At 41.6% G+C, this 22,345-nt stretch overlaps 1 protein-coding gene across 4 annotated transcripts in view; it reads right to left on the bottom strand.

The window, feature by feature from the left end:
* Window positions 1-3,676: 3,676 nt before the first annotated feature.
* The window catches only part of STK10 (serine/threonine kinase 10), a 109,290-nt gene continuing 90,621 nt past the window's right edge, over window positions 3,677-22,345 (bottom strand). For all 4 annotated transcript variants that reach the window (XM_075600980.1, XM_075600981.1, XM_075600982.1 and 1 more), the window contains 10 exons: window positions 19,818-19,948; window positions 17,970-18,093; window positions 16,313-16,492; window positions 15,211-15,303; window positions 13,030-13,159; window positions 9,597-9,721; window positions 8,386-8,574; window positions 7,292-7,417; window positions 6,550-6,663; window positions 3,677-4,062 (listed from right to left, as the gene is read on the bottom strand). In XM_075600980.1, coding sequence (XP_075457095.1) covers window positions 3,925-4,062; window positions 6,550-6,663; window positions 7,292-7,417; window positions 8,386-8,574; window positions 9,597-9,721; window positions 13,030-13,159; window positions 15,211-15,303; window positions 16,313-16,492; window positions 17,970-18,093; window positions 19,818-19,948 — 1,350 coding nt within the window. In that variant the 3' untranslated portion in view covers window positions 3,677-3,924. The remainder of the gene's footprint in view (window positions 4,063-6,549; window positions 6,664-7,291; window positions 7,418-8,385; window positions 8,575-9,596; window positions 9,722-13,029; window positions 13,160-15,210; window positions 15,304-16,312; window positions 16,493-17,969; window positions 18,094-19,817; window positions 19,949-22,345) is intronic.

The following is a 22,345-nucleotide window of genomic DNA, read 5'->3' as shown; positions in this document are numbered from 1 at the left end:
CTGCCCACAGCCATTCAAGCAGCAAAACACCATGCACTACTGTACATTGTTTTGTTTTTAGTTCTTGGCTTGAAGCAAGTGGTCTCCAGAACTAAACCCCATTCATTTCAGCTCCGGGACCAAGTTTCCAGAGAGACTTCCCTCCGTAGGGGGTGACGGTATCTGAAGTTTAAAACATCCAGGTCACGTGGGCCAATAGGAAGTCACAAGGGATGACGTCCCAGCTTCCTATTGTGACGGGGGACCTTTAAACGCCACTATTTCGTGAGGAACACAAGTGCCCTGGCTGCAGAGATACCGGCACGGCTACAGAGGTATCTCTGGAAGCAGGGGGGGGGGTTTCGGAGCTGAAATGAATAGGATTCAGCTCTGAAGACCCCCTGCTTCAATCCTAGAACATAAAACATAAAAGTTGTAGTACAAGGTGTTTTGCTGCTTTAAGATTTGATTGTGTACACAAAGTTACACTGGCTGAGAAATGACTGATATAAGGTCCTAATGACACGTGAAAACAAAGCAGACCAACTTTTCTGTGGAGCGCAATTATTTGCCTTATGTTGTACGCAGATCTCTCTCAAGCAGGGTTTCCTTAGTGCGTTGCCATATACTCCACTTTTACTGCTGTATTTCAACACTATATATTATTAAGAGATGTATACCATCCCAAAGTTCTAAAAGAACAAAATATTCATAACCCCATTGAATCCCAGCAGTTTTCCCAGTTGAAAGCCCTTGTTCCAGGACACATTTCAAAATAAATATTCAAAATCGTGTTTTTCCTGGTAAAATGAATAAATACTGTTTGAAACACCAATTAATCATGTTCTCCTTATGAAATGTGTTCTAGCATCTTCATCTTATCAGCGGCTCACTCCTAAGAGAAATATTTCAGCTGTTCAGCATCAATGTGGTTAGTTTAAAGCAGGGGTGCGCAAACTGGGGGGCGCGGCCATTATAGCGGTCCCGCGCTCTCTCCCCTAAGGCATTTAAATTAAATGCCAGGGGACCGCGCGAGGCCTCTATAAACACACTTACCTTACAGCGGTGTCGCCATGGTAACCTGGCGCGGGGTAATGCAGTGCTGTCTTAACGCATGGGCACGCTGGACAGTTGCCCAGGGGCCACACGAGCATAGGGGCCCCACGCTAATCTATGCACAGACCAGAATTTAACACTAATTTTCCGATCACCCGCCTCAACATTCAAATCTCCTGCTAACTCGATAGGAGAAAAATTACGACTTGTAGCAGAGAGTTGGCAGGGCTCAGTGCACTGCTTTGCCCGGGGGCCTATAATGCTGTAAACACGGCCTTGGGGTAATGTGACAGCATGTTACCATAGCACCGTGATGTCACATGACCCTGCGCTGGGGCCCGGGGGGGGCCGAGCCGCAGCAGGCAGGGGTGCGCACGGGGAAAAGTTTGCGCACTCCTGGTTTAAAGAGCAGTCCCACCTCAGCATGAATGATGGTGACAGGTTTAAGAAGTTAATTGTATTGTGGCAATAAAGTTTAAATTCATTCCTTAAAATAATTTGTAGCCCCACTGAACCGTAAAAAATGCTCAAGACACTGTTACATATTTCTATTCTTATTACTTTATTAGAATCTTATTTACATTATACAGTGTTTTACGCACCAGAAAACCCTGGTCAAACAATAGACTTTGTATCCAAATTTGGAGGAAAACTTTGTGAAGTTAGAATTTCTTTTGGCTTATGCAAGAAAAGAACTACTTGCCATAAAATTAAACGTTATTAAAATATATATATATATATATATATATATATTTTTTTTTTTTTAATCTTACAAATCTGGAATAGTTGCATCTTGTGAAACACAAAATAAAATTTTAGAAGCAAGAGGTAAATATTGCACTTTAGTAAAGCTACAGTGAGGCTTTGTGAATACACTACAAATGTTGTAAGCCCCATACGCTGCAAATTGTTAGTAGTTTATGTCAAAATGTTATTTCTAGCTGGTGAATTTCTGCCTAAATCAAAACCGCACTGGTTTGTTGTTGAACGGTCCTATGGAGCTGAACTTCGCTATTTTCAGATGCTTCCTATTTTAGTTGACGGTTTACTTCCTGGATTTTCAAACCTGGCGAGTGCAGTAATCCAATTAAAAGCTGCATCAACAGTTGTGGCATTCTATTGGCCTGTGAGACCCGCAGGATCTGGCAGCCATTTTGATTTCCCACAGGATTTGGCACTCATTTAGATTTTCAAAATGGGAGCTTTAACACCATGAACTAAAACGGTACGTTTCTCCGAAACCTAGGTTGATAGAGGTAAACATAGCTACATCCAGCTCCAGAGGACCGCCCAGCTTGAAATAGGTTAAAAAAAACAAAAAAAAACAAAACAAAAAAAACACGCACTATGCGGGTTTGCCGATTTCAGCTATAAATAATAGAATTACAGTTGAAAAATATAATTTAGACAGCCTCTGCCCTGTGTATGTTTGGAGTCTTACCACTTTATCCCTGAAACTTCATAAACAAGGGCACGATCTCCTGCACAAGTAACCATGTTAACATAAGACCTCGAAAACCTGGGCCAGAAAAGTAGACCCACTGAAAATTATGGCACAAGGTGTTATTAACAGAGAAATCAATAAATGTTTTACCCTTTAATGGTGCACAACCGTGTTGCATCAGCCACTCCAAGGGAGAACGGTTCTGGCCTATATTTACCAAGAAGTGCTACTGTATGCTGTCAAGTGAATCGGCCATACGCCGTCTTCCAGTGTCGCTTATTGACACTTAATGAGACTGGCCAGCAGTCCACTCCCTATTATTCAGCATTATTTGCACTAAATGTCAAGTCAAAAATACAACAAAAAAAATAATATATATATTAATTCCCAACACTATTAGGACACTGCAATGGGATTAATTAGATTAGTAAACACCTAGGCAAAAATATTGTATTTTATTTGGTCCCTTATCAAATTACATCTTAATGCTGATTTATTTAATAATATATTCCTAAATTATAGGTGACCTCACAAATTCTCCTACATCAAAGCAAATTCTAATCAGTCCAAATACTGGGCTTCTGGTCCAAGACACAAAGAACGAAACCCAGGGATATTATGGTTCCTTGGATGTTTAACAGAGTTTATTTTATTTATTTTTTTAACCACTCACCCCTGGTCAATATCTCACAACACTAAGTAGCATCTAAATTATTTGAATGCACAAACAAAGATTTCCTTACAGTAAGAACCTTGTGAAATAATGCAACATGGAACTCTGTTTGCTGGGTTTCCATCAACACAGAATCACATGACGTACTCTCGGACTTCTCACCGGTAACCTGCATTTAGCGCCACCTCGTTGGGCAGGTATTGAGAAGATACTGGCCTATGTATTAGTGGAATGCGTATTTTTCAGGAGACTATAGACCAGTATTAGCAGTGTCTTTTGCATATAGCATGGGTTTGTACTGGGTGGGACTGTGTACATGGGGAGCTCTATACTGGAGGCGAGTCAATGCTTTACAAACAGCATTGGTGAGTGTTAATGGATGTGTTCGGTGTTCAGTGTTCAGGCTAAAAGGAACAGTATGAAATAGGGTAAGTAGCTACAGAGCTAATTGTAGTATGTTATGAGAGCAGTTGCTCCCTATTAAGTTACAAAACCTTATTTTACGTAGGTATTCAAAACACTGCTTCTTTCCCCCTCAGTCGCCCCCACTTTTTATGACCTCCGAAATAGATTTTTTTTTATTTTTTACTTTGTCTAGTCATTGGTTTGTCTTGGATTGCAGTGACCACTCCCCTTTACCCTTTTCAGGCACTGAACACCAACAAAATTGAGGCGCTTGTGAAGAATAAACAAGGTAAAAAGGGCCATCGTTTAGCGGTCAAGAAGTTTTCAGATTCCAAAAGTCTGTAGGGTTCTCGCCCTCGTCGGGCCGTTAAGAGGCCTCAGCAGAGCTATAGGGGTAGAACTTGGCAGGCTTGTCAGGTGATACAGTGTGTCCTCCTACGTCCTCACTCATCCGGAAGAACATCTCCTGCTCCTGCTTCTTCTGTTCCAAATCCTCCTCCAAGGCCTGTAGCAAAGAAAAACGGGTGATTATCCTACACACAAGTGCAGCCTGGAGGAGAGATTCTGAATGCATTTAAAACAAATTAAGTTTCACATGATCAAATAAATGTAAAAAAAAAAATGAAATGGACAGTCAATGCCTGCAATATCTGCACGCACACAGGAATTGTGTCCATTTGTAATTAATGGACCATTGCAGATCTTCCTGATACTGTATATACAGTGAAGCCAGGTGTATGCAAATCTGTTGTGTGTATGTCTAAAATATTGTCAGCTTCTCCATTTCCATAACCCTCCAAGTTCGCCCTATTTTGTGAAGCATAAGCTTTTCTCTGTGTACTGCAACAGAACAATGTACAACCACTGAGTGTGTGTAGCAAGGGACCGTTTCTTTCTTTTGACTCTCAGCAGGTTGCAATCAGATTATTTCAAGGAGTCGCTGAGAAGTAAATGGGAAGCTGTGGGGCTGAACTTTTGACCGCAACTTTACGTGAATGCACCTTTAGAGCAGCTATAAGAATGTTATGGGTTCCTGGGAACAAGGCTTAACCGGTAGCCACAATGATTACTCAACACAGGGGGGAAAAAGTTGGTTAATAAAAATGTTATCTGTCATGGAAACTAGGAAGTTCTAGGAGCCAACACCGCTAGAATCTGAGAACGGAGATTTCCAGCTTTAGAACAAAACTGTTTAGCAATTTAAAGGTGGAACACACATTTACCCAGATTGTCTTAGCAATATCATGTAGGAGCAGAAATGAACACCGACAGATTCACGGGGAATCCAGGAAATCTTTATTTTGATGGTTTCAGATTAGCATATTACTTGTTGGCTTCCTCACCCGGAAAGCTTGTCCTGTTCATCGCATTGTGTTAACTCCTTTCATAGCCAAATGTGGTAAGTTAAAGCTGCAGTTCAAGCTGCCGTTTTTTAATATATATATGTATTTTCCCATTCAATATATGCATCAATACAATCTGCACATTGACAAGTGATTAGCTAAGCTGCAGATCGATCCGTTATCCTGTAAGCAATCGCTTGCTCTGGGCTATTTAATTCAGTTCTTGCACAGCATTTTGGGCAAAGTAGTTCCTGGAATATGATTGACTGGGCAGTTACTATACAATTGGTGCACTGCTAGAGAGAGGGCGGGGCTCAAGAGTCAGAGCCTATCAGAAGGGAAAGGGGCTGTCACTTTGGAAATGCTTCCTACATTAGAACAGAACTGATATATTACGGGGAAAAAAATAAAATAAAAAAAAAATAAACCATGTAGGATATCGCTTGAACTGCTGCTTTAAGATACCACAGAATATACAAATAATTTGTGTTAGAGACTCAAACTTGAAGAATGTCTTTAGATAAGCATGATGGTGACCTTTCAATAGTCCCACCAAATATTTATCTAAGAGGGGAAAAAAAACCTGGAGAATTTTGCAATGAAAGCATGTTAACAGAATTAAATTGGGGTATTATACAGTTTTGTCTGTTTTGAAAATTGCTTATAAGTTAAAGGTCACCCAAATAAATGCAACTACAACTTAAATACATATCAACTAATCCGAACAGCAGGCTGGGCTACGGCTAGTGAGGTTGTAATACAGATATTTCAAGCTCTGCGCCTGCACCAAACGTTTATAGATATGTACACAGAGTGGAACATCTGGTTCATACTTGTACTTTAAATGTTTCTTAAAGTTGATGCAGATCTATTGCAAGTTATGCGTCAGTTTCCGTTCTTATTTTTTACTTAAGGTTGCACAGAAAGTGAAAGGACGGCAAGATGTGCAAAAATTAATACATCCTACTTCTTCCTAATTGCTTCGCATTGCTCCATGCAACAACTCTTTCAATCGCACATTGCTGCAAAATATCTTCATACACCGGCGCCAAAATTGTATGGTCAAATTAACCATCATGGCAATGTCATCATAATATTCCTGTCTGCACCATTTTCTTCAACAGGAAAGTAGCAGTCTTATTGCATCAAGATTCCTTTATATTTACTTATTTAATACAAACTTGTAACTAGAAGTCCTTTCAGGCTACGAAACATTAGTATGTTCCAAAGTTACCAGAACGAAACCATAACATCGAGTGAATTGAGCGGTCAATTTGGCCCATGCTGATTCAGTGTTGCGTTGAAGAGCCGGGTTGCTCCTGTACTGTGCCATTCACTTCCTTATTTCTGTGTGCTTAAGAGTACACGGATAAGGACTTCCAAGAATTTATATGCACGGGTTTTGGGGGCTCTGGATATCAACTTCCATTTAATTATTGTCAGAATAGTATCACATCATGTCACAGTATATATCATAAGCTAAATAAGAATGATGCACCCCTTGCAGTTACAAAAGGATAACACAACCACAGCCCAGAACAAATCCGTGATCTTCAGTGCGGACGAGTGGTTAACAACCTGCTGGTAGCTGAAGGGTTAATGAACTTTTTTGCAGGAGGCAGTTGTAGCGACAGGAGAGTACCATTTACCTTCTTGCGGGGCCTCAGTTTCTCCCTCCAGTCCCTCAGCATATGGTTGTGGTTCTCATCCAAGGCCTTCAGCTTCTGGGTCTCGTGTTCCACCAGCAGATGGCACTTCTCATTCTAATATGCAAAAAAGGCAACTGTTAGTGGAAGCCAAAAAAGAGGGAAGATATACCACAGTGGGAAAATAATAGGGGTAGAAAGAGCTCCACTAACCTACAAACCAACACACACTCTGGCCTTTCAGTTCATCAGGCATCATATCCCATCAGATCTGTATACCTTTTCTGTCTATGTCATCATATCTTGTATTCCCAGCCTGTTACACCATATCTATATGTCGCCTAACTCAATATAGCCACTCTGCCTATGACAATTGACCTTATACACAATTTATTCCCATGTCAACAAACTTACACACACTTCCTTGTATGGTCTGATCTCGAACATCAGATCGAATATATACCGACTTTCAATCCTGCATGCCCTTGCTACTGTATGTCAGTGGAATTCTTAGGTCATTTCTTTGCCATTCTACTAGTTAGGCCGCGCTTATAGTGCCGGCGCCAGCGATGCAACGTTGCGGCAAAAACAAATGTATTGACGCCGTCGCGTGCGCTTATAGTAGGAGCGAGCGATGCGGCGCGATCACTGGAAGTCACTTCAATTAGATTTTTCCAGCGACCGCAGCGTTGCTGGCACTAGAAGCGCGGCCTTATCCATCCCTGCTTAGCTGCTATTAGGTCACCTGCAGTTGCTGCAAATCTCTGGCATTGCCGTCACACTCAGACTGCATGTCCCTTATTTGAAGCTCATGCTTCTGCTGTTGCTGCAGTCTCTCTGCTTTCTGCCTCTTTTCCTCCTGCTGAGAGAACTGGAAGGCAAAGAAGACAGCTCATGGATTGCACCAGATCACGCACAAGTTGCTGTATCATAGGTGTATTTGAAGTCATTAAGAACATGAGAAGAGCATCCCCAAGTGGTACGTTCTATTACACACAGGTAACCGTTTCAGATACACAAAGTTGAGTAGAATAGACAGAAAGTTGACATTAGTACCAGCACACATTTGCGGTTATTTTCCGCTTCCCTTCTTACATATGCATCTTTTGCGGTTAATGAGAAACAATTTTCTTATTCTCATTACCACATAACATTCTTCAAAATAACACGTACTTATAATTGTAAATAATGTTATAGACCTGTACTTTCTAGGAAGTTAATAACTATTTCAGAGCGCTTTTCTCCCAATGGGACTCCAATCGCTTCACAAGTACAGTGTGGTGCGCAGAACGCAGCAGATTGGACAGTTCACAGACAGTCCCTGCACTGTACAGCTTACAAGCTATGTTTGTTGGTGCCATCGAATTTAGAAAGGAACTGGAATCAAGGACCCCAGAGTATTTCAACCATTACAAAGGCTGAAGGGACAATGTTCACAAAGCTCAACCCATTGCGCTACATACAGAACAGTGAAGTGTGCATCTGCATGTCACAAACAGATTACCCAACCCCTCAGTCTATAAAGTGTAAGTTTTCAAACAACTGCAGATACTCCGACCAAGGCCATGAACAGGAGATGTAGTATATCAAGGACAAGAACTCTGCCTTTGATGTGGGTGAATCCGGTTAAAATCTCAGTTTTTGCTCTGTTCAAGTCACCTGAACACAGTGCCTCAGTCACCCAAATTAGACTGTAAGCTCTTTAGGCAGGAACCAATTATGCAAAATATTACATACAGCGCTGCATACATTTTCAGTGTCATAAAAAAAAAAACCTCCATTTAATCCTGTAAGGGTTAGACCCAGAATTTATCTACGGTTTGAGCATCTACTACCTACCTGCTTTATCCTCTCCCTCTGCTCAGCGGCGTTTCCGCTGGAACCAATATGCAGGCTCTTCTTGTACATGGTCATGCGGGTCTTCCCCTCGCTCCTCTGGATTTTTGGCAGACGGCCCTTCTCCTGCTGCTGCCGCATCCGTAGCTGCTCCAGCATGCGCTGGTTATAACGCTGCATTTGCTCCTGCTCCTGGAAAGTGCAGACATGACAATCCCTGGTTAACCCCTGAATTCCTTTATTTATAGAAAAGCTGCCAGGTATCGCTCGCATTTGCTGCAATAAAGTAAAAGCACTTTCGCAATATCACTGTTTCCCTTTAAGTCAGTAACTTAAGTCAGGACCTTAAAGGAGCCATTCCTCCAATTCTTTTACCCCGCAAGGTTTATTTAATATTTACAGGATGGGAACTTCTTTAATATGGATTTATCTGATGGTTGATGCACAGGAGAGGGATTTCCCTTAAAATATTTGGCTAATTTTTCCATTACAGGTGCAGTTTTTTAGTGCTGTAAAATAATGTGCTTTATTGCTTAGTAAATTCTTTAAATGAGATGCTTGACCCGTGCTTCTGATCAGGAAATATAAGGAACAGGACAGTAAATGCAGATCTGTGGGTGTACACCAGCTCACGGTGACCCGTTTTATTCTGGTGGGAAAGTGCTATGTTACCATTAGAATCCCACTTGGAGCTTCACGTTTGCACGATAATGACCAACCACATGCTGTATATTGTACGTAATCGGAATAGTCTAATAAAATCCTAAATCCCCCAACCTCACATTAGGAGCCTGCTATTCAGAGGCGTGCTACAAATGTGGTGGTCCAATCCCAGAAGACCTGCATGGGATCCCCCTAAAGCAAAACGTGTTCATGTTTATTACTTTATATATATTTTTTTTTAACCAATGAATGCAAATTGTCACTAGACTATGCATTATTTTCTTTTTATATTTATGCTGCAACTGTGCAGATTACTAAGCATAGTACCAGTGCAAGCACTAAAGAGGTTGCAAACTAATTCACGTCCTCTGGCACTGGGAAATCCAGCAACTTTGGACAAGATCACAGAGGCTTGTTGGATCACAGTAACCTACTAATAAAACAGATCAAAAGTCCTTCCACCTAAACATAATTGCCAAACTTGACATGTTTTCCAGGTGATTAGAGGTTATCGGCAGTCCCTTAGGTGAGCAGTTTGGCTGGTGCTGTACCTTCTCGTGCTTTCTCAGCAGCTCGTGGCGCTGTAAGAAGTACTGATCCTTCAGCTGTTGCTTTATCAGCTGGTGTTTCTCCTGCAGGTGGCGCTCCTCCAAGTCCCAGATCACCGCCTCTCTGTCTGAGGAAGGACAGTGAGCATTAACCCAAAATGCACCCTGGCTCACTGCAGGAGTGTGGTTGTGAATCAGGTAATATCCTTCCCTTCAGGACTGCAGGTATTATCCAACAGTGACCTTAACTTGCAGTGCATTATTATCACCAGATCAATAAAGAATATCACACGGGTTACAGAAAGCACTGGGGCTTTGTCTTTTGTTGTACATATTAGTTCATAAACCCAGCAGCATTTCTTTTGACACAAATATGTATGTAGTGGTGGGTTTGGGTTCTGAGCTTGCAGGGGTTGTGTGTGTTTGTAAATTTTAATTGGTAAACAATTGTTTGGATGTTTGGATGTTTGTGACCCTTCCTCCCTGGTTTTTAACTCGCTCAGCCCACGTAAACGGAAGGTCTTGCGATGCACCTGTGACTGGCCAGTCTTAAGGCTTTCCTCCGTCACAGGTAAAGAAAACATTTACACGCCGTGTTAGGACCTGGAAAAATAGAATACCTCAACACGGTTACAGGCTTAAAAATACTTTGGACAAAAACTTTGGAGTAAATGACAATTACTTATGATGAGAAGATACAAAGAAAAAAAGGGCGCAAGACCCATTTTTTTCTTTGTATTTTCTGTAGTTTCCTTTGGACCTGAGGGTTGGATCCAACTTGAAGCAGCTGCACTACCCATATATGAATTGGACTGGACTTTGTACACATACACATGGTATGTTAATGTGTTTTTATTCACCAATAACAGTGTATTTTTTCTGTTTTATAAGGCAAGAGCGCTAGCTGAATTATCCATTCAAGAGATATTTGTTTACAACTTGTTATATCAATTTACTCTATCAGCACTTATTAACTTTATATTTTTATGATGAGAAGACCAATAAGTATTTAACTATATACTGTAATTGGTCCTATTGGATGTAGCATTGGGGCTTTTTTGCATTTTGTTGTAGAGATTAAGTCTATGGCTCATTCGCTCTACCCATTGCTGTCAAATATAAACCCTACTTCCTTATTATTTTAATATTACCTGTACCCATACCCAGAATCTGGCCTGCGGTCCCATGAACTCCAAGCTCCTGAGATAGTTTTAATTGGTGTGCTAGTTTCTTGCAACAAAAAAACTACAAATATGACTACGGAGTCATCAAATCGAAAGCTGCTGCAACAAAATCTCCCAAAATTCAACTTTTTACCGGCCGCCGGAATAAGCCTGACCCAATTGTTCATAGTGCGTTTGGTGAAAACTACGGTTTTTTTTTTTTTTTAACCAAGTGGTCCCTGGAGGTTGGGGGACCACGGCGCTCTCGTTAATGTAAATTAAAAAATACAAAACATAATTAGCAGCACACATTGCTGCTGTAATGTGGTGTGTGCCAGGTGTAATGACACCTGCTACATCAGGACCGTGTTATTGTGAATGGTTTCACACCAACATTAGCAATAATGTCTGCGAGGCTGGAAGGTTTAAAGATAATATCACCTAGCCATGTACATACACCCTCCAATTGGAAACTTCTTGAATAGGACATTGGGGAAGCACACTGGTGGTTGAAAAATACTTTGGATTTAAAACATTTAAAGCAACATAAGGTTGGCCACATGTACTTAACTAGCATGTGATTTAACTGGATTGTCTGGATACAACACACTCATATACGCACATGCACTGAAGTGGATTACTACTACTATGAAATCAACAAACTTAACAAAATTGTCACCAACATCGGTATGGGACATTTCAGTGCAAAGATTGGTGCCCAGAAGAAAGACGAAATATCGTTTGGGATGTATGGTTACAGCAACCGGAAGACAGGACAGATTGGTAGAATTTGCAGAATGTGAAAACTTCTACATCAGGAATTCATTCTTCAAAAAGAATCCAAAAATGGAGTGGACCCAATGGAATTAAGAATAAAAATGTACTATATTCTAGCTAACAAGAAACACATGATTAAAGACTGCACAATCCTTAAATCGGTTTGACACAAGGAGAAAGAATCCTGATTGGCTCACGGCAAATTACATATGAATGTGATGGTGGAAAGAAGAAAACATTCAAAAGACAAAAACATACATCAAGAACCTCAGAAGTAACAGCAGAGCATTTCATCTAGAGCTGAAAAATGGCTTCAGCTTGCTCGACAAGAACAAGAATTGAATATGTAGAGCTGTGCAAGTCAGTGAAGACTACTATGAAAGACAACAAAAGCCTAAAGAAGACCAAACAGCTATGTATGATTGGGAAGAAGCACATTTTTGCACTCCAAGATGGAACAATAATAAAATACCCTGTACGTCTACATGACATTGTACGAGAACACAGCAGAGGGAGGATGGAATCAGAGCATTTTGTTGGAGCAATATGATGAAAGGCAGCTTGCAACCACAGTACCTGGAAGATCCTTGGGGAGGCGCTTTTATAGCAGTGTCAAGACAAGGGATGATATACATACAGAGGGAAAAAAGCATAGACAACTCCCATATGCAAAAAGGTGCATGTTTAATGTCAACATTTCGGTCCCCAACAGGATCTGTCAAGACTTTGTTTTATAGGTCTACAACATTGTGGTTTTGAGTTTAAGTAACCCCAATTTTGGCATTTGTAATTTGCTTCAGAATGCCCTCACTTTACATTAAAACAAGTGAGGGCAGAAATGTCAAATAAAGAACAAGTTTAAAAAAAAAAAAAAAAAAGAGAGAGAGAGGGGGGAGAAAGAATTTATATATACTGTACATAAACAAACGCTTATACATAGACGACCTGCAGTATCTTTAATATGCTGTGAAATGGGCCGTTTCATGGGAGCATCCTGACAAATGCCATACAGCAATTATTGGAATTATTTACTTTAATTTAGATGCAAATTCATTTTATTGTTTAGGGTTCTGACAACTTTTTCTCTACAAAAATGCCTGAGTGTGATGCACACAGATACACGCCATTATATTACCGTTTTCTGTAAAGCATGGATTAGATGGAAAAGAGATCATTGTTTTATTACCAGAAGGTTAAACTAAAGATTCTCTTTGTAAATAACTTAGTATGCAGTGGGATGCTGTATAGACCATAGATCCCTTCCCTACTGTAAGTTTCTCGCTCCCTCATTGTCAGGACTTGGAGCAGCAGACTAATATTACTAGAAAAATAAGAAATTTAATTTGCACTTGTGACAATCTTATAGAGGAGTGGCAGGCTCAATAAGTTACAGTTCCCATCAGATACCTCAATCTGAGATGGGAGCGACTTCAGGGGAAAAACATCCTTATCCTATACATTGTGCTGCTGCTGCTGCTGCTGCAACTTGAATTTACCTCTCATAAGCTGCTGCTTCTTGTTCAGGAAGGCTCGCTCCTTGCTATAGATCTCCTTCTTGTTCGCCACAGTGATTGTTCTCATGGCTAGAGCCAGATCCTCCTTCTGTCGGTTTATGAATTGCTGCTCCTGCAATCAGAAAGGAAATATGAGCGTTTCAGGAGGTAATGTATAACTGCACGGAGCAGGATCGTGACTAGTGCATGGCAGAGTAATGCTCTATATTGATACCAATGGCGACAACATTACACTGTCAGATTGTTTTTGTCTGCAAAGAGATTCTAAGGGGCCTATCCACTAAACTTCGGTAAGTGCATTAATGCTGGTTGTGCCTTTTTAAGCACACTAAAACGGCTCTAAGAGCTATAAGAAGTAGTGAGGCAGCTGAAAAAATGACCAAACTCGCATGTGCCAGAATTCACTACACTCCAATATGCAAATTGTACTATAAACACTTGCATACATTTCTCGCAATCTAAAGGGTGGCAAGATCGAAATCACGATTTGCATATCAAGGAGGTTATTTTATTTTTACTGCATAGGATTGAATCTGGGGGACCCCGGAGCTGACCCGCATTCATTTCAGCTCAGGGTCAGTGTTTAGGTCTCCTGGGAGGGTTGCACCAGGAGTTAACTCATTACCATGGCAGTTACAACCGCTAAGGTAATGAAGGGTTTAACACGCCGCAAGGCCTAAACACCCACTCCTGGGAAACTACCCCTTCATCCAACCTCTCTACCCCCAAAATACCAGGTACTTTGGCTTAACCCCTTCATTGCCTTAGCGGCTAGCCGCTAAGGCAATTAAGCTGTTTTAATGTTAATAACAGCAGGATTTCTCCTGAGCTGAACCGCATTAATTTCAGCCTCGGGGACCCCCTGCTTCCAGAGTTACAGGCCCCGGTATGGGGTGCTGGCATCCCCATGTTTAAATTCTCTGCGTCACATGACTGGGACATTTAAACGCACAGGAGATACCAACACCCCCATACTGGGTGTCCCCGAGGCAAGGGGTCCCAGAGGCTGAAATTAATGTGGTTCAGCTCAGGAGACCTCCTGCTGTTATTAAAATGAACATTGAAACTGCATTTAAGAGCTGTGCAGGGAGATCCAGTTCTCTCTGTGCAGCTCTTCCAGGCAGCTGGAGCGAAATCACTCTTTAAGCATTAAGCAAACACAAAGTAGTGCAATGTTGCATTTTTTTTACCGTACTATTAAAAAAACTTGTGATTTTTCTTGGTGAATACCATTTTGACACATTTCTTATAGTGCGGTAAGAACATGCAAACCCGCTCGGTAATGCACTGAACGTATCGAAGTTTGGTGAATAGGCCCCTAAGACTCTAGCATGCCAGAAAAATGTAACGTTTCCAGTGTTTTCTCCAGGGTAGTAGAAAAAAAATAAGTTTGCTTTGAATTGTCATGTGTGTGTGTATGAGTGTCAGAGAGTGTTTTCCTTGTATGCAATACATGTTCTGTGATATGGTCAAGCACTATAAAAAGAAAATATTAAACATGAGGAATAGCATTCCACAAAGTGTATGAACTAGTTAACCAAGGAGCAAGATCATCCAATTTCAACAGCACACAGCTTGTGGGTCCAGATCAGCGGCATCACATTCCACAGATGATTACCAACACAAAGGCTGCATAGAGGCTGTTCCAAGGAGAGCTTGGCAGCTTTTAAAGGCCAGGTTCAGAAGTCTGAAGTACTAATAGTACCCAGCGTTCCTCTGAAACCGTAGCACAGCGTTTACCCACAGGTAACCCACACACCTTGTTGTGTTGCTTTCTAAATGAAACCTTTCTGTATTAAGTTTGTCAACACCACACTAAACGAGTTGGGCTGAAATCAGATCCTCACCCTTTTGGGGTCATTAGCCCTAAATGGGAGTTATCTGGTTGCAACTTCATCTGTCTTCAGCTGTACTGAAATATTACCACAAGTCAAAAGAGTTTAACAAACAAACATCCTCTGATGGATGAAGAATAGATTGGAAGGGAGTGATGGACATGCTTCAACGTCCTAGAGTACCAATTTGGAAGTAAAAAAGGATAACCTTTGCTGTGGTCATTTTGGCCTGGTTGCTTTGCTGTTACTTTGACTGATTCAGACCACTTGTTCACTGCCCCCCGCCTGCCACAAAACAAAGGGGAAGCTCACTCTTTAGGTGCCTCACCTCAGTCTGCTTCCTCTGAGCGTACGCATCCATCTTCAGCTTCATGCTTTCTTTGCGCTGCTGCCTTGGGAGCTTTTCAACGACTGATTTCACCTTTTAAAAAACAGAGAAGGCATAAGCCGTAGAGCAGGAATTTGCCCAGAAGCCTATACAAATTTAACTCGCATAATGTTAGTATCTTACCCCCTCCTGCTCCTTTTCTTTAATGTTGGAAATCGTGATTTTCTTACATTTATAGAACATTTAGACTGCACTGGTCTCTGGGGAGAGCTCAATTGTTACCTCCCAGATACTTCATGTTAAATGACTTCATATTTAAAAACGCCCAGGTTAAAAATACAAAATACATTTTGATGGGTCATTCAATCATTATCAGTCCCCTTAGGCTGCGCTTATAGCGACGGTGACAGCGACGCGGCAAAACAAATGCATTGCCACCGTCACGTGCGCTTATAGTAAGTGCGGCGCGATGGGTTGATCGTGATCACTGGAAGTCATCTCTATTTGATTTTCCCAGCAACCATCGCGTCGCCGGCACTATAAGCGTAGCCTTACACTTGTGCTATTGGTGTGTGTTACTTACTATAATAATACCTTACAAGTACTTCATAATGAAACTAAAGCAAGCAGATCTCTCTATTGCAAGCACAACGCTACAAGTTATGTGTTGATTCATTTTAACAGAGCAGCTTATGCCAAACACCTTTCAATACCAAATTCTCTACAATTGTTCTGTATTATTACCATGCCCCATGTTGGAGGCAGAAAACACCTTTTAGTGCCAACTACCAACATACCTCCCAACAAACTCCTCCTTATAATCCTGTAGGCAGAATTTCAGTGAACCCCATTTTAGTTTAACACCTTTTCCCCCCAAACACCTTTGGAAATTGATTTAATATTTATATAAAGGAGTAATTTTAAGGACATATTTTAAGGATTTCCTTTCCTATTGCCCAACTTTGCTGCGCATATTGTATTATAACTCCCTGTACTGTATTGTCTTTGTGAAGCACTGAGCACACTGGAAATATAAATGGTAGCCCATACACATAGGAACAGTGGTGACTGTAGATTACGAATGTTATCATTGCCAAGTTACCTCCTTCTTCTGCAGCTTGAGCTGCTCTATGAACCTGGCGTGTTCTCTCTCCTGCTCGGTACGGATTCGCTTGGCCTCATCTCTTCGGCGCACAGCATGTTCTTGCTCCATCCGTTCAATCTGCTGCTTTTGTTGCCGCTCAAGAGTTTCCAGCTCTGTGTCGTAAAACTTCTTTTTGGCCTGCACGATAACGAAAAGTCACTGAATTTAGTGTAGCCATGTATTCTTTTTAGCTACCCATCTGCCCTGCCTAACACATAAACCCTGGTACCAGTGCAGGTAGTGTTAGGGTTAATCCAGGTTTTCCCCTGCAGTAAGCAGCTCCCTTGAGTGACGGGGGGTGGGCTAAGGCCGGTGTACTGCCCAATCAGAGGCTCAGACTTTGGACCCTCCCCCGGTGTACAAAAGGGGCTGCACAGCCAAATTTAGGGAGTTCTCTTCCCTGAGAGTGTTCCAGGGAGAGTGGAGTAAGGGGTCAGACCACCTTACAGCCTTTACCTTAAGGGAGTGGGACTACTACCTCCTATTCCATCAGGGAATAGGGGAAGAGCAAGGATAGACTCTTGGGCGTAGCCTGGGGGTTGATTCCAGGGACCATCCGGAGGAGGGAAGAGAATTGAACCAGTTACAGGTATATGCTATATTCATTGCTGTTGAAGAATAAAGTGTTTCAGTTCTTTTATATACCCTGCCTGCGACTGCAATTGATCAGGGGGAGTATTAGAAGAGAGTTCTCCTGCAGGGATTGCCTCCAGCACTACAGGAGCCTGCAAGAGATGGAGGCGCCACACCAGTGAGAAAGAACAAGCTATCACTCCCAAAAGCATGTCCTGTCTTCCCCACTACCACCGGTGGAAACTCAGCACTTCTGTGAGCCAGCAGGTAACCAGCACAACACACCATGTAATAGTGTGATCTCCCAGAGGGTGGGGGGAAACCTGTTACATTAGAAAGAGCACGATATATAAATCAAGCTCACAAAGTGCTTCTGACATGCACATTTCTGCACGAGGCTGTATGACTACACTGGAACCGCACACTGCAAGTGCAATTCCTGTCCTTCTGTGCTGCCAAGAGCCTTTGGCACCACAGCCCTGAAGCAAACTCGAAAAAAACCTGTTTAAGCAAAACCTGTTTATTCCCAGTAATCACAGAACTACAGTGCTTTAGTGGCTGAAGTCCCCTAAACATTTCATGGAACTATGCCCCAAGAAATATTAAACCTCAAAAAAATTCTGTCATTATGCAACATGGTCATTTTAGAAAGGATTATATAATCCTTCTACTCTGAAAACAAACATAGGTTTAATTGAAAATGTAACTTTACATTTTCATTAAAAAGCGGAATTGTAAATAAAAAGTAAGGGTGCTCTGGACTTGTAAATGAAGTATGGTACTTTGTCTGTGTCTCTTCTCACACCTATCTCTCCTCCCAATAATTCTCACTCCTCTCCTCCCAATAATTCTCACACCTCTCTCTCCTCCCAATAATTCTCACACCTCTCTCTCCTCCCAATAATTCTCACACCTCTCTCTCCTCCCAATAATTCTCACACCTCTCTCTCCTCCCAATAATTCTCACACCTTTCTCCTCCCAATAATTGCTGCAATTCCACATCAACAACACTCCTGTCCCTCTAAAAAGTTACTCCCGTACGTTCATTTCATGCTCAAAGCGGCGTATCATGTGCTCCTGCTGCAAATGGTGCTTGGAATTCAACTGAGCCTGGTTCCTGTGCTCCTCCTTCTGAAGCAATCTCAACTCCCGCAGCTCCTGGCGCCTGGAAGGGGAAGAGTTACAGAAGGACATCTATAAACCAAGAGACTGAGGGATATTCCAGTAGCTGCGAGTTTGTCCTTGGTCATAAGTCACAGAATAACATCTGCCAACCAGGCATTCTATAGCACAAGTGGCATCATTTAAACCACGTCTAACATTTCCCAAACCACATGGATTGAACTTTGGTTTGAAGAGGAATTACCTGATGGTGGTGTTAACTCCTTCCAAAGCCTAAAATATGGGTTTTACTGAGGGGGAGAGGGACACATTTTAGTAGAGTCCCAAGATACATATATAAAGTGAAGACACCTGTGCTCAAAAAGGAGAACACAGATACCTGGGAGTTAAACTTTGTATATATTCCATTAGCATATTTTAATGGATTCACACACAACACCTCCTAAAAGATTTCTGTAAGACCTACTGTATAGTGACAAGTCTAAGCCCACCTTGTGATGAAGTGCGTTCGGAGCAGAACCCAGAACCTCTGCTATTCAGTAGCTCTAGCATTGAACTAAACCAGTTGCTGGAAAGCTGCATACTTTGAATCTTTATTGCTCACACCTGTGGCTAATCTTAACATATCTCCCAGGTGTGCTCCCTTTTGTGCACAAGGAACATTGAACTGGCAAACATGAAGTGGAAGTGGTCTGCATTTAAAGGACACTAGGGGAGGGGACTACAGGTGTGAGGAGTAGAGCTCAAAAGTATGCTGGGACAGCAGCATTTCCCAGCACCTGATTTAGCTCAATGCTAGAGCTGCGGCCCTGAATAGCAGAGATTAAGAGCCACTTAAAAAAAAACAAAAAACACCTTTTCCACATGGTTTGGACATGCGAGAAGGTCTTACAGAATACCAAACCTACCAATCAAAGCGGGAAGGCCCTTTCCGCATGAATATGCACTTCTTGAAGCTACAAGATAATCTCCCAATGACTGGGGAGGACGGCGCGATTGCTTGCATCCTAATTATAAGCCTATGAAGTGAGGACCCCTGGTTTGAGATTCAATAGCAGAACTATGTTTTCATGGACAAGTTTGTAGAGTACTTACTCTTTGGGAGATAACTTCTTTGTACATCTACTATAGTATGATGTACAACACCCCGTGCCAGCGCTTCTCATAGCTACTGCACTTCTGGCTGGAAAGGGAGTAGGACCTAGGATGTGAGGGAAGTGCAAACTGCTGCAATCTGATCAAGCAGGCGGTATTGAGCTATGTAATGCAAGTGCCATGAGTACTCAAAAGCATGATGGGGGGGATAGAGTGTCAGGAGAGCAGCACAAAGACAAGAAGTGCAGAGCTAGAAAAAAGTAGTCAGCGCATACACACCAACAGGACTGCATGCTGCAACTAGGGCCCTTGGGACTGTGTACCAACACGTTATACACCACAAAGGTCAACCTTTGAACACTGTACAGGTGATATATTTTGCCCACCTACTTACCTACTGTGCAATCTCAAATGCACTACTTCCCAATCCCACAAGTCCAACACCCACTTATGTCTGTGTATGAACCATTATTTTAGGATTTATTTTCCTCTGGCTAAAGGTACTGTGTTGTACTGTACCTTACCTAGGTTGATAGTCTCTTTTAAAAAAGGACCGCAACATGTAATCCTGTCAATTTATCACGATTTGTTGATGTCCCATTTTAGAGGCATCATCTTTTAGTCATGTCTAATTACCTGTGCAATTCAGTGTACATTTTGTCATTTTCTCACCTCATGAAGCGCATTTCCTCATCTTTCTTCTCGTCCTCGCTGATTATCTTTGAGGTTGTGATGCTCACCTCGACCCCATCCACCACGTACCTCCTTGTGCGCTTCAAGGTCTTGTTGTGCATGCGGGAATCCTGAGGAAAGGAGAAGGCAGCTGATTGACCAAGTCATTGGAAACAATTCCTCCCACAAGCTTTGTGACAATTTTACAGGATACAAGAACAATGCTATTTATATAGCTGCTGCACATGTCAAATTTTATAGATGTTTTTGTAATTATCCATTCAAATGTCTCGATAAACAAATACAATGCACCCAGTCTAACTGCCACCACCCCCACCCCCCCATAATAGCCTGCTATAATTATGTATACAGACTATTTATAGGTTTCCCATATATTAAGATAATAAGGTAATGTTATCCATGGTCAATCTACATTATATTTTAAGATTTTTTTGAATAATAATAAAGTATTTTAATACTCTCATATACGCACTGATAGTTTGTGTGCATTCATATGGATCCTTTTTTCTCCTTAGTTGGTGTTACAATACTCCTCCCTGTTGCACCTACTATTATACGATTTAGTTGATATTGACAGGCTGATGCGAGAGCGCACTATCCCCTTCCCCCCTTTAACTACCATGTACGGTTTCATCAGAAACTATGCAATAAGTGTAGTTTTGCCCAATGATGGTGGTTTTAATAAATGCAGTTTTATTGAAAACTGACATTTTGTGAGGCATTAACACTACCGCTTTAACCCTGCCTCGTACAAACTAGTGCACATTTATTTACCAATCAAATTAATGATACAGCGGCAGTAGGGAGATCTTTTACACCCTGCAGAGGGCGCTCTCTTGCAAGGATTTATACAGACACCAGGATGGCAGCATAAACGCAGCTCTGTTCTTCAGGCAAACAGTGCCTAAAATCTTTGCTACACGAAGGGTTGCAGCATCTCAGATGCCCTGGCAGTACAGGGATCACAGTTCACATGGCCGTATGCAGAAAAAAACATCCAACTAATTGAAGTAACGGTGGCAGTCATTTTTAAGTACTGTACAGGGTAATTCAAGTTATCTGGCATGCAGTCCCCTTGATTAAAGGCAAAATATAGTGCTGAAAATCCCAAGACTATGGAAGTAGTGTAGAACATCCAAATCTAGCAAGACACAGATATTCTTATTTACAAAGCACACAAGTTCATGAACTTATGGAACCGCTTTTCAAGCATCTACCAAGCAGTTAGTAGAAAGTGACCTATTGGGTTTACAAAACAAGTTATCCAAGCACCTAAAAAGTGAAATAATTAGAAGTTCCTTGTGTCGGTATTATCTAAACCAGAGGTACTCAAACTTGAGCTTATTGAGGCTCACTTTCATTTACCAATTGTGTGACGGATAATTATACTTCACTTATTGATATGTATATTATATATCATCTAATACATGGCTATATAAATACTGCCAATGGATCTAAAGATTAGGTTTCAGCACAGAAATTGGTAGGAATTGGTGCCTGAAGTGAATTTAGAAGGCTTTTGGGGCCTACCAATGGTCCAGCACCACAGTTTGAGAACCTGTGACCTAAACTATTGCCCTTATCTGGATCAGAGCACTGATGTGGTTTCGGCACAAGAGGAGTGCTGGTGAGCCAGAAGACAAGATGACTGAAGGTGTATGAATTCAGAAAATTACTAGGTGTCCTACAGATTGTGATGTGATCATTAAGAAACTGACAGAAAAGCCACATGATCATAAAATGTCAGGAATTGCAAAAAGCAGGTTGGTCGAGTATCGGGAGGTCACGTTGCGGCTGTGTACACGTGCAAACACTAAATGAATCATTTACAGTGCGGTATGCAAGCCAAAGAATGCACTAGATATCCACAGAGATGACATTCTTACAGTCTCGATAGGTAAACTGTTTAATACTTTGCTTTGCCAACATCTATGCTGCTGGAGCTGCCAGAAAAACACTGTACAAACAGACTGTGCTGATCTGCCAGGTTAAACACTGCCTGACCACCTTGCCCACACTCACGAATATTAACCACAACATGCATACTGCCACACATAAGAAAACATGATTTGATATTTACTTTTTAGGACTTGCCTGTATGTAGTCAATATTTGTTTGTTTTTGGTCTTTAATGATTTCACCAATTCCTAGTATAAATGAAGGCATTCCTTGCATGCATTACTCTTAACTGACAAAAGGGCCTTCTACCACAAATTGATTAACATGTATGAGCTGATATAATCTATAGATTGCAAGAAAATATACCGCCCTATTTAATGGTTCTCTGATAAGAACCGGGTGGGAGAAGGGTAAAGAAAACACTTGATTGACAAACACTTCCCCCATTCAGAGGCCCCTAACAAATTCAGCTGGCCGACTATGTTGGATTGCACCTTTAAAAACATTGGGATCTGCGGCACCTGCTCAAGAAATATTGCCATGTTGAAATTAATCACTGAAATGGCTCCTAGACGTGATCATAAAGCAGGACAAATGATCATGTGATG

The sequence above is a fragment of the Ascaphus truei genome, chromosome 5 (assembly GCF_040206685.1).
Source record: "Ascaphus truei isolate aAscTru1 chromosome 5, aAscTru1.hap1, whole genome shotgun sequence".
Lineage (NCBI taxonomy): Eukaryota > Metazoa > Chordata > Amphibia > Anura > Ascaphidae > Ascaphus > Ascaphus truei.
Note: the sequence above shows the minus strand (reverse complement) of the source record. Positions and strands in the feature narration are given on the sequence as shown.